Genomic DNA, 12,161 nt, shown 5'->3' with positions numbered 1-12,161 from the left:
TTCCTGACCATTTTAAGAAGAGGGTCTCTTCTATTTGCAACTCTATGTGCTGTACCCAGAATAATCCTGTTGTGAAGACATTCAAGACTCAATATTCCGCGATCCCCTGGACGGCGTGAGATGTACAGTCGCGGAACGAGACCAAATCTGTCGGATGATACGTTTGTATCTGCTTCGGAGAGTATCTTTTATAGATGTCACATCCTGAATGCGGCTCTGTGGCACGCCCAGGTATGCATAAGTTTCTCCAGCGCAAAGGTGTCGTATGGCGCTTCTATCAAAGAGCTCAGGATCTTCAGGGATTCCATTAAGTTTTCCTCGCTTCAAATAAACCTTGGCGCATCTGGCTAACCCAAATTCTATTTCAATTTCCTTAGTATATCGTTCGACAATCCCCAGAGCTAGATGCAGTTGCTCTCTGTTTTTAGCATAGATCTTAAGATCGTCCATGTAATATACATGAGTGATCTTGTTCTTTCGATCTGTAGGTTTGCCGTACAAGTACCCTACGAAATGGCGAAGTGCTAGAGATAGTGGCAATAATGTAAGGCAAAAGAGGAGTGGGCTCATGGTGTCGCGATGAAAGACACCTCTCTGAAAGGTGACTTTGTTAGTTGTCACACGATTTTTTCCAGATGAGATAGTAAATCTGGTTTTCCAAAGCGGCATCAATCTCTCTATGCACCCAACTATTTGCGGATGAACCTTTAAGATTTCCGAAAGATAGATGATAAGTCTATGAGAGGTCGAATCGAAAGCTTTCCGATAATCAATCCAGGCCATCGATAGGTCACGTTGGTAAAATGCTGCATCTTTGTAGACACATCTATCAATGAGCAGGTTCTCCCGACATCCGGCTACGCCTTTCTTTGAGCCTCGTTGTTCATACATTTCTTGCCACACAGGTTCAATTGCCCGAACAATCCTATCATTTAGGATAGCTGTGAATATCTTATAAAGCGTGTTCAGACAAGTTATTGGTCTATAATTCTTCGGGTTAGTTAAGTTGCCTATTTTCGGCAGAAGTATTGTCCGCCCTTCCACCAACCACTCTCGAATCGGCTCTTCCGACTTCAAATATGAGGTGAAAATACGGGCCAAATGCTGATGGGTTGAAGAAGAAAACTTCTTCCACCAGAAGGTTTTGGTACAATCTGGCCCCGGTGCGGAATAGTTTTTCATCCCTCTTAATACTTTTTTCACCTCCTCTTTAGTGATGGGTGGGCATTCATTATCAAGTGTTATGAGGGCAACACATAACTCCTTGAAGCTCTTTATATTTTCTGAGTCTTCGTCCACTCTATGCTGAACTTCGTAGACTTCTCTCCAAAATACTTCGACCTCCTCTGGTTTGGGTGGGTGTTCGACTGTAACTGGAGGGTCTTGGAAGCGTCGAGATGGGTCAGAGAGAAACTATTGATTTTCTCTGACCCACCTCTCCCTTCACTCTAGACTTCTCTTAGCGTCAGATAGTATCCGTATTCTGTCAACAATATGCTGTCTGATGGTCAGCAGCTTTGACTTGTTAAGTGTGTGATAACGGGTCCGGAGTTCGCGCGCGAACTTTCGATCCTTGTTGGTAAAATTCCTGCCAGATGTGATGTAGTCAATCACAAACTGAATGCGGGACGCGTACTGTCTTGCCCAGCCTATCTTTATGGCAAGTTAATGCATTCGTCTTTTGGTCTTATGATCAGCCGTTGGTTTTGTTTTACGGTTCGCAGCGGCCAAAGCTCTCGCTGCATTATACACACAATAATTGATAGCCCAGTGGTCGGATTCTCCGGAAAAATGTCCACGAAGCTCGTCATCCATTTCAGCCAGATATTTAGGCGTGAGAGAAACCTTAGTGTAGATGTTTCTTTGGGTCGTAAAGCATCGCTGTTCATCTATTGGATGTCTGCCCGCGTTTGGTCTTAGTGTCGCCTCTCTTTCTCTGTTGCCGGCTTGTTCTAGCTGTGGTAGAGTAGGAGTTCCGCTTACATAGCCCCTTTCACGGAGTAGTTCAGCATGGTTTCGCAGACGTTGCTGCGAAAAGTGCGATAGCTCCGGGTGTTTCTCGCACCACAGAGCATGCAGTCGTGCCATGTAACCCCGTTCAGGGGTTATACTCGCGTCGTAGCACTCTAGCAAGTCGTGATTCAGTCGCTCCGTCCACCCAAAGGTTGCGAGATCCCGCCGACCCATCGCATTGAATCCATTTTCATTGGTTCCCCCAGCCCTAGATTGGCCGGCATTGTTGGCCGACCCATTGACGGGAGCCCTGCGCGTTCTGTTGTTTTAAACCGCACATACTACTACTATGTTTGGTGTTGTCATTCTTGTTCCCACGAGAAGCTAGGGAAAGGGGTTCGTCCATCCTTGTAGAGCCCCACATGCAAGGATAAGGCTGCGTACTCTGAGAGGTCGCGCGGTATCCCAGAGTCACCGTTCTATACACCTCACCCAGGTGCCATTCAGCTTTCGGCACGGTTTTCACACCTCCACTTGGGGGTTAATTCCTTCGGGACCACCCCTGGACAATTGTCCGTGACTGCCTATTTATTTTTGTTTTTGTTTTGTTTGGCTTAATACACACACACACACACACACACACACACACACACACACACACACACACACACACACACACACACACACACACACACACACACACACACACACACATATTAAACCAAACAAAACAAAAATATAAATAAAAAATCAAGAATGTTGCGAGGTTCACACAACGCTTTCGAAACATTTCCAAAAGAAAAGAAAATCCTACTCTTCCCCTCAAAAGAACTCTAAACTATACAAATAGCCCCATAGTAATAATAAAATAACCAAATAAAAAAACATCCCTGAGGAATTAAAACAAACCGTGCTAGGCTGCCTTCAACATAAAAATCCATAAAAATTTCAAATAAAAATAATCAAATTAAAAACATCACCCCAAACTAGTTTTAAACCCTCTAGTTATTAAATCGATCTCCACAGTAACTTCACATCACCTATGAAATAATCACGTTATGAAAGTGTCACCTTCCACCGATTAAAGGAGTAACAAATATTTCAAATTAAAAATAACCACCGCACAAAGTTTGCGAAGTCTCTAGTAAATATATCCACCCTCACGAAAATATTTTATAACCCATGCGAATGATCCCTATCAAATTTAACGAATCCAGTCGCAGCTGTCTGCAACTAATACCGCAAAAAAATAAAAATAAAAAGAATCACTCTAGATTACTTTCCTAGATTCTAATGAATATATCTATCTGCGGAGTAATATTCCACTACCCCGACAGGAACTCCCCCAATCACATTCAATTAAGCAGGTCTCACCGTCCATAAATTAAAATGTTAAAATATTTCAAATAAAAAATAATCACCACACACAGCTTTCATTGTCTCAAGTAGATATATCCACTCTCACAGTAATATTCCGCAATTCCTAGGAAAACCCCTATCAAATTTATCGAGATAGATATACAGTAAAACTCTTCAATAGCCCTCCCTTCTATAGCCCTTCCGAGAATTGACGCTGCTTTGCAGGAAGGTGTAGCAGGAGATGCGCGGGGTGCGCGGGATCTGCTGTATTTATTTAGGAAAGCACTAAAGCGTGAACACACAACAGCGGAGCAAGCTATAATGAGTTAGTTCTCACCCTCCGTCACACAGTGGGGACAAATGCACCTTTTTTGAACAAAAAGCCGTAAGGCTTCCAGTTATAACAAATAACTACGGATATTTTAATTAGACTTAACGTAAATTTTTTATTGAACAACAAATTTACAACTTTTTGTTGGTAAACTTTTCCGTGATACCATTTTTTCTAAGACTTTCAAATTCATTAAAAAAGGTCATAAATCAATTAAATAAGTAACTAAAAATAATTTCCAGTGGGTTAGAATAACTACAAAAATTGTTAATTAAGTTTATAAACATATTATTTCACAAAAGTCATTTTTTCGTGATTCGCAATGATTAACTAATTTTAACCCATAGCTTTTGTATAATCTATCACAGATTATGATGTGCGCTTACAATACGTTAGGAATAGATAATAATTGCCAATTATTTCAACAATTTTTATAAACAAATGCACATTTTGACCATTTTTTCATGATTAGCTATGTTTTTTTGCGGAATCAATGCAAAATGTCTTGCAAAAGACTCTTTGCTGACATATTTTTAATTGTGACTGAAACTGGTAATTATTTCTAAAAAATTTATGAACAAATGCACATTTTTACCATTTTTTTTAATAGGCTAAATTTTTTTGCAGAATGAACTGAAAATGTCTTGGCAAAGACTGCTTGCAAATAAATCTTCCTTGAAATAAAATAAAGCAAATGAAGCAAACAAAATCAGGAACGACTTGAAGTTGCTGCAGTTACAAATAAATTGTTTTTGGTATCAAGTGTACCTAAACACAGTTGAATGTAGCAGGAGCAACTTCAAGTCGTTGTTGATTTGTTTTTCTGCGTTTGTTTTATTTTGCTTCATGGAAGACGTTCACAAATAGACTGCGTGTTTCCACGGAGATATTGAGGGAATCCTTCAAAGTTTTTTTTAATATGGAATACAGAATAAAAAATCAGCACTTATGTGACATCATTTGGAACAGCGATCCACAATCAAAATGTAACAAAGTAGATTTGATTTTGGATAATATTAATGCTACTACTTCTCTTGATGAAAGTCACTTAATGGTTACAAGAAAAAAAATTGGTCAACTCTTTTATGCCTTTGTATAATAGAAAATGGAAAAGTGTCTGTAGGAAAAAAGCATTGTTTGTTCAAAATCATGCTGCATTCTTAGAAGCAGAGTTCAAGGTACCTTTTCCTTGCCCACCTATCCAAACAAAAGGTTTAACCAATGTTCTAAAGAGAGGAAGACCACGATTATCATTTGAAGATGGATCCGAAAAGACGAAGAAAAGGCTAGTCGAAGAACTTGCTTCAAATTATAGCAAGGAAGAATTATCTAAAGCACTTTCATTGATCAAAAATGAGTCCAATAGCGAATCTGGGACTCAGTTCCGTAAGGAAGATGATGGCAATAAATTGCAAAGAATCTTAGCGATGTACGTGGATTTAGGTATGTCGAAGAGGAAATACGAAAAGCTAACAAAGTACAATGAAGAAATAACTGGCAATGATTCATATCTGTTTCCAGGAAACGATGAGCATATAGAGACATCTATTTCAGGATCAAGTCTCCATTTCATAAGTTTACTGGGTCATACAGTTAAGCGAATCTTGTTGCAAATGGAAAAAGATGATCTCGCTAATCTTTTTGGTAAAAATCTAGTGCTCTTTGGAAAGTGGGGTATAGACGGTGCTTCTGCGCATCAGATGACACGGCAAAAGTGGTCAAAGAAGAGTTGATGATGTGGATGCAAACGATGAATCTTATAACAGTGATTCTAAAAGTGAAGAAAACATCAGCTATCACAAGAGCCTTTTCACGGATAAATCCTTCTCTTTGACTTCCTTCGTCCCTCTTCAATTGAAAGCAGATGATGATATTATTTGGACGAACAAAACACCTTCATCTGTCAATTTCTGTAGGAGAATTATATTTAATTTCCTTAAAGAAACTGATTCTCTTGTAAAGAAAGAGTATAACTATCACATAAAGTTGCTGGAAAAATTTCGTACCTATTCCATTGGTGTCAGTCGAATGAGTTTTGATATCAGCTTTGACTTGAAGTGTACGATGATTGATGGAAAGGTATGTAATATTCTAACTGGATAGAAAGCACCTTCTCGCTGCAATATTTGTGGAGTTGGGTCAAAACATGTTAACAACTTAACATATGTAGCTTAAATTCCATGCAATGAGGCGCATTATAAATTTGGTCTATCGACGTTGCATGCCTGGATTCGTGTTCCGGAATATTTGTTACATATTTCCTACAATATGGATTTTAAAAAGTTTTCCGCAAGAAAAAAGGAACAAAAGGAAATGAAAAAATCAAGAAAGGAACGTATTCAGATTCAATTGAGATCCAAACTGGGTTTAACAGTTGATGTGGTGAAGCAGGGTTATGGAACAACAAATACCGGGAATTTTGCCCGTTCCTTTTTGAGAAAAGCTAAATCGGTTGCTAAAATAACCGTTTCGGATCAAGATCTGATCACCAGATTCTACGATATATTACACGTTATAAAGTGCGGAAGGATAGTTAATTGTGCGAAATTGAAGACTTACTGTTTGGAAGCTGCTGATCTTTGCATAAATCTTTATCCTTGGTATAAAATGCCACCATCAGTACATAAGCTGCTTATTCACGGAAGTGATATAATTCAATCTTTTGAGCTACCAATTGGTTGGTATTCAGAATAGTCGCAAGAGGGAAACAATAAGATCTTTAGAAAAGTTAGAGCTAATAACAGCAGAATGTCTGACAGACAAATGACGAACCTAGATGTTCTTCATCACCTTCTGCTCCATTCAGACCCTTTGATAAGCCGTTATAGAAAAGTATAATCCCGGAAGATGAAACCCCTGTCAGAAATTGCTGAAAGCATGATAGTCTCCAAGGAGTGAGCTCGATTCTTACTTACTGAAGCATAAATGCCTACCTAAAAACAGCCCTTTTCAGGGCCACATCAGTCAAAAATGGCTGAAAGTATCACAATCTTCAATGAGTGAGCTCGATTCTTACTTACTGGATCACGAATGCCTACCTGAAAACGGCCCTTTTCAGGTCCACATAAGTCAAAAAGGGCTGAGAGTATCAAAATCTCCAATAAATGAGCTCGATTTTCACTCACTGAAGCACAAATGGCTATAAACAATATGGCAGCAAGGATTCTTTTGCAAGACATTTCAAATTGATTTCGCAAAAAAAAATCAAGCCTATACATTAAAAAATGGTCAAAATGTGCAATTGATCATGAAAATTGTTTAAATAATTATCAGTTTTTGTCACTATTAAAAATATAATAGCAAAAAGTATTTTGCAAGACATTTCGAATTGATTCCACAAAAAAGTCAAGCCCATACATGAAAAAATGGTCAAAATGTGCATTTGTTTATGAACATTGTTTAAATAATCAACACTCTTCGATCACTATGAAAAATATTACAGCAAGGTGTCTTTGATAAGACATTTTAAGTTGATTCCGCAAAAAAAAATCCATCATATTCATGAAAAAATGGTCCAAATGTGCATTTGTTTAACAAAATTGTTTAAATAATTGGCAATTATTATCTATTCCTAACTTATTGTAAGCGCACATCATTATCTGTGATATTTTATACAAAAGCTGTGAGTTAAAATTAGATAATCATTGCGAATCACGAAAAAATGACTTGTGAATTAATTTGTTTACAACATTATTAACAATTTTTGTAGTTTTCTAACCCACTAAAAATTATTTTTAGTTGGTTATTTAATTGATTTATGACCTTTTTTAATTAATTTGAAAGTCTTAGAAAAAATGGTATCACGAAAAAGTTTAGAAACAAAAAGTTGTAACTTTGTTGTTAAATAAAAAATGTACTTTAAGTCGAATTAAAATATCCGCAGTTACCTATTACAACTGGAAACCTTATGGTCATTTCTAAGAAAAAACATCGAAATCTGTTAAGAATTGCTATGTCGGTCGATTTTTGTTCAAAAAAGGTGCTTTTTCCCCACTGTGCGTCAGCCCCAAAATCGGCGCTATAGAAGCGTTTGACTTTATTACAGATATATTGTAAGAGATATATTACAGATATCATAGAGATAGATATATTACCTGGAGTTTTAGGAAGTTGTCTGAGGTGATTGTTTTTAATTAAAATTTTTTGTTTGGTTTTAGTTCAATACAGCTGAGTCTGGATTCGTTAAATGCGATAGGGTTAGTTTCTGGGGGCTTTGGAATATTACTGTGAAGGTAAATATATCTAATAGAGACTTGGAGAGCTGTGCGTGGTAAGTATTTCAATTTAAAATATTTTTTACCGTTTTAATTGATAGAAGGTAAAGCTTGGTTTGTTAAATGTGACAGGGATAGTTCCTAGGGGTCGTGGAATGTTACTGTGGAGATAGATATTAACTAGACTTTCTGAAGTTGTCTGGGGTGATACTTTTTAATTACAATGTTTTTAAATGGTTTTAGTTGATGTCAGCTGAGATTGGATTTGTTAAATGTGATAGGGGTGGTTCCTGAGTGATGTGTAATATTACTGTGAAAATTAGTATATCTACTAGAGATTTGGAAAGCTGTGTGTATTGATTATTATTTTTAATTAAAAATATTATTCACCCTTTGAATTGAGGGAAAGTGAGACTTGATTCCTTAAATGTGATAAGGGTAGTACCTAGGGTGTCGCAGAATATGAATGTGGAAATATATACATTAACTAGAGTCATGGAAAGTGGTCTAGGGTGATTGTTCTTAATTTAAAATTTCGGATGGTGTAAGTTGAAGACAGGTGAGACTGGATTCGTTAAATGTGATTGGGGTAGTTTCTAGGGGTTTTAAATATCAGTGCGAGGGAGAATATATACACTAGACACTTGGGAAGCTGTGTGTGGTAATTATTTTCAATATCAAGTATTTTTTACCGTTTTAATTGATGAAAGGTGATACTTTCATATTGTGAGTATTTCTTAGATGATGTGGTACATTAGTGTGGAGATGGATTTATTATCTAGAGTGTTTAAAAGTTGTTTGGGGTGCTTATTTTTAATTGAAGATTTTTTGGCGGCTTTGGTTTGTTGAGGGTGACATTTTAATCCTTAAATGTGATCGAAGTAGTTCTCAAAAGTTGTTTAATGTTACTGCTGAGATGAGGATATTTAAAACATTGACGGGAAATGTTAATGGATTTTTAGTTGAAGGCAACCGAGTGGGGCTTGGTTAAATGTCTCAGATTCTTTTTTTATTTAGTTTTTTGTTTTAATTACACAGGTCCACAAAAAAAAGTTGTCTGCACGAGAGGATATGGCCTTAGAAATTGTCCTACACGTCTCAGTTTTCCCCTAGATGAAAAAAGTAGGGAAAAGCCTAGGGATTGTCTCCTCACACAGGCCATACGAAAAATTTGTCTGCACGAGACAAGTGACTAGGCTACCCTCATGAATTTTGAGCCGCTTAATCCAAGTCTGGTCTCAGAATTTATCCTACACGTCTCAATTTTCCCCTAGATGCAAAAAATTCGGAAAAATTTAGGGGTTTTTGGTCGCACAGGCGATACAAAAAGTTTGTCTGCACGAGACAAGTGACTAGGCTATCCTTTTGTATTTTGAGCCGCTGAATCTAAATCTGGCCTCAAAATTTCTCCCATACGTCTCTATTTTCCCCTAGATGTAAAAAGTAGAGAAAAGTTTAGAGATTTCTGGTCACATAGGCCATACAAAAAATTTGTCTGCACGAGACAATTTACTAGGCTACCCTGATGTATTTTGAGTTGCTGAATCCAAATATGGCCTTAGAATTTATCTTACGTGCCTCAGTTTCCCCCTAGATGTTGAAAGTAAGGAAAATCCTAGGGATAACTTGCACGTTATTTTTATAATGCCAGTATACGCGATAATAGGCACATCGATATTATATTCTGAAGTGCAACGACTTGTAGAGACTTAATTTGTACACAGACATTTTTTAGTGTGCCTTCTATTTCCCCTAGCTTGGGTAATTCTAAGGAAATTAAAGGGCCTTCTCAGATTATACAGATTTACACGGAAAAAGTAATAAAAACCTAATATCCTTTACAGTTTTGCGTGCGAAATCAGTCACGTCCCAGTAGGTACAAAATTTGTCGACGTCTTTACGTCATTGTTACGACATCTTTACGACAACTTTACGACATCCTATTTCCATGTCGTTTCGGTGTCTGGGCGACATCGTAAAGACATCGTCAGATCATACGACTTATTTACGATATCGTAAAGACACCTTAAGGATATAGACATAGGTTGCCGTGAAGTTGCCGTAAAGATGTCGTGACGACGTCGTAAAGACGTCGCCAAATGTTGTGCCTACTGGGTTGTCCCGTGCAGACAACTTTTTTTTCGTGAGCCTGTGTGACCAGAAATTCCCTAGGCTTTTCCCTACATTTTGCATCTAGAGAGAAAATGGAAGAAACTTGCAAAATTTGGGATTCATATTTAGATTTAGCACGCAAAACTGCAAAGGATATGGAATATTTGTTATTTTTTGCCGTACTGTTTTCAATTTTCGCACTGGTATTATTAAAAAAACGTCCAGAATATCCCTAGGTTTTTTTCTGTTTTCTGCATCTAGAGGAAAACTGAGACGTGTACGAGAAGTTCTGAGGCCAGATTTGGGTTCAGCGGCTCAAAATTCCTAAAGGTAGCCTAGTCACTTGTTTCGTGCAGGCAAATTTTTTGTATGCCCTCTGTGACCAGAAAATCCCTAAGCTTTTCCCTACTTTTCGCATCTGGGGAGAAAATGGTAGAAGCTCGGAAAAACTAGTGGTCAAATTTATATTGAGAGTGCAAAACTGCAGAGGAAATAGCATTTGTCTTATTTTTTGCTTTATAAGTCATTTTAATATGCGCAAGACCTTCAATTTCCGTAGATTTATCCTAGCTAGGGGAAACGGTAAGCACACTGGGGAATTTTTGTGTTTGAATTTGATCTATAAGAGTCACAACACAGAAGAATATGACACCAGTGCGTTTACTTTTCTGTATACTGGTATTATGAAACTAATCTCCAGCATAGCCCCAGTTTTCCCCTATTTTATGAATCTACGGCAAATTGAGACGTGGAGGACAAATTCTGAGGCCAGATTTGGATTCAGCAGCTCAAAATCCATAAGGGTAACCTAATCACTTTTATCGTGCAGACAACTTTTTTTGTGGGCCTGTGTTATTACTGTCGGATTGTGGGTATAGTTTAGAGTTTTTCGATTCGTGTCGCATTCTCTCACTTTTACAACGCAAAAAAGACACAAAGTTCTTTAGGTTCTTTTTTATGTGTATGACGATGACGTATTGGCTTCCTTGTACAACTTTTAGGACACGCAAAGTGCTTTGTATATCTTTTTCTATTGCATTTTTCAACTTTTCCTACTTTTTTCATTTATAAACAATCGTTTCTTGCAATAAATTTGAATCATTAATAGATTTAATTAACGCAGTTAGATGCAGCTTTCTCTTACGAATCCAACGATACCAAAAACTCATTTTTCATAAAAATGTCACTTATGTATCTTTTTAGTTTGGACGGCAGAATAGTTAAGTTGTTACACACCGTGAATGTTTCTTTTTAATTTTAAGCCATATAAATTATATTCAATATTTATCAGTTAGGGATTAATTGTCTCTCGATCGGTATCGTCTTACGTTCCAACACTACGACCTCGGCAGCCACGCTGGCGCGGTTTCGATTCACGAAACAAGAAACGAAGCTGCATGTGTTTTTAGAAAGCTTCGTTTCTTTCCATTGGTATACTATCCCACAGATACCCTTCAGTTTACAATTAACTCTATGATACAATCGCTAATGATCCTGGTAGTCGATGCGACTATAAAAATTCATTTAATTAAAAAAAATTATTAGTTTTTTGTGTCCTACTCTAGAATAGTTTCACCTTGAGAACTATGTTTAATATGATAATAAAGTAGCTATGTGAACGTAAAATCTCTTACCATTGATGAATTAAATTCAAGGATTGGAGTGTAAACATTTAAGAACAAACAATCTTCAGATCCTGTTACTGTATTATTCTTCAATTGAATACATATATTTCCAAAAGAATCTGCTGCTCTGATTCCTGCCCAATTACCTGCAGCCACAGGACTTGCAAATCTAAAAATAATTTTATTTAGAATATGTTTAATTATAAGAATATGTATATTAGGAACCATCGAAAAATTCAGTATTTTTCTTTCGTTTTTGGATGCATAGAAAGATATCCTGTATTCGTGCATTCGTATTAAAGAGACAGGTATTAATAAAATTCGCCAAATGTTAGACTTATGACCACATATCTTTTAATAATCGGATAACAGAAATAAATATAGCAATTTTTCGACTTACCCAAGTGAATTGTCGCAGTAAAAGGTAAATTCTACAATACAAAAACTCCCAAATACTAGACTGGTCAAAGTCGGTTTTATTTTTCAACATACTCTCCTTTTAGGTCGATACAGCGAGACCAACGATTTTCTAACTTTTTGATACCGTCCGAAAAGTACTCGATCGGA

General features: G+C 37.1%; 1 protein-coding gene across 1 annotated transcript in view; it reads right to left on the bottom strand.

Annotated features, from left to right (window-relative positions):
- Window positions 1-12,161, bottom strand: part of LOC117180492 (venom carboxylesterase-6-like) — a 128,344-nt gene that overhangs the window by 32,522 nt on the left and 83,661 nt on the right. The window contains exon 3 of the mRNA XM_033372990.1: window positions 11,620-11,763. Coding sequence (XP_033228881.1) covers window positions 11,620-11,763 — 144 coding nt within the window. The remainder of the gene's footprint in view (window positions 1-11,619; window positions 11,764-12,161) is intronic.

The sequence above is a fragment of the Belonocnema kinseyi genome, chromosome 9 (assembly GCF_010883055.1).
Source record: "Belonocnema kinseyi isolate 2016_QV_RU_SX_M_011 chromosome 9, B_treatae_v1, whole genome shotgun sequence".
NCBI classification, from domain to species: domain Eukaryota; kingdom Metazoa; phylum Arthropoda; class Insecta; order Hymenoptera; family Cynipidae; genus Belonocnema; species Belonocnema kinseyi.
The sequence above is the reverse complement of the archived record's forward strand: the minus strand, read 5'-3'. Positions and strand labels throughout refer to the sequence as shown.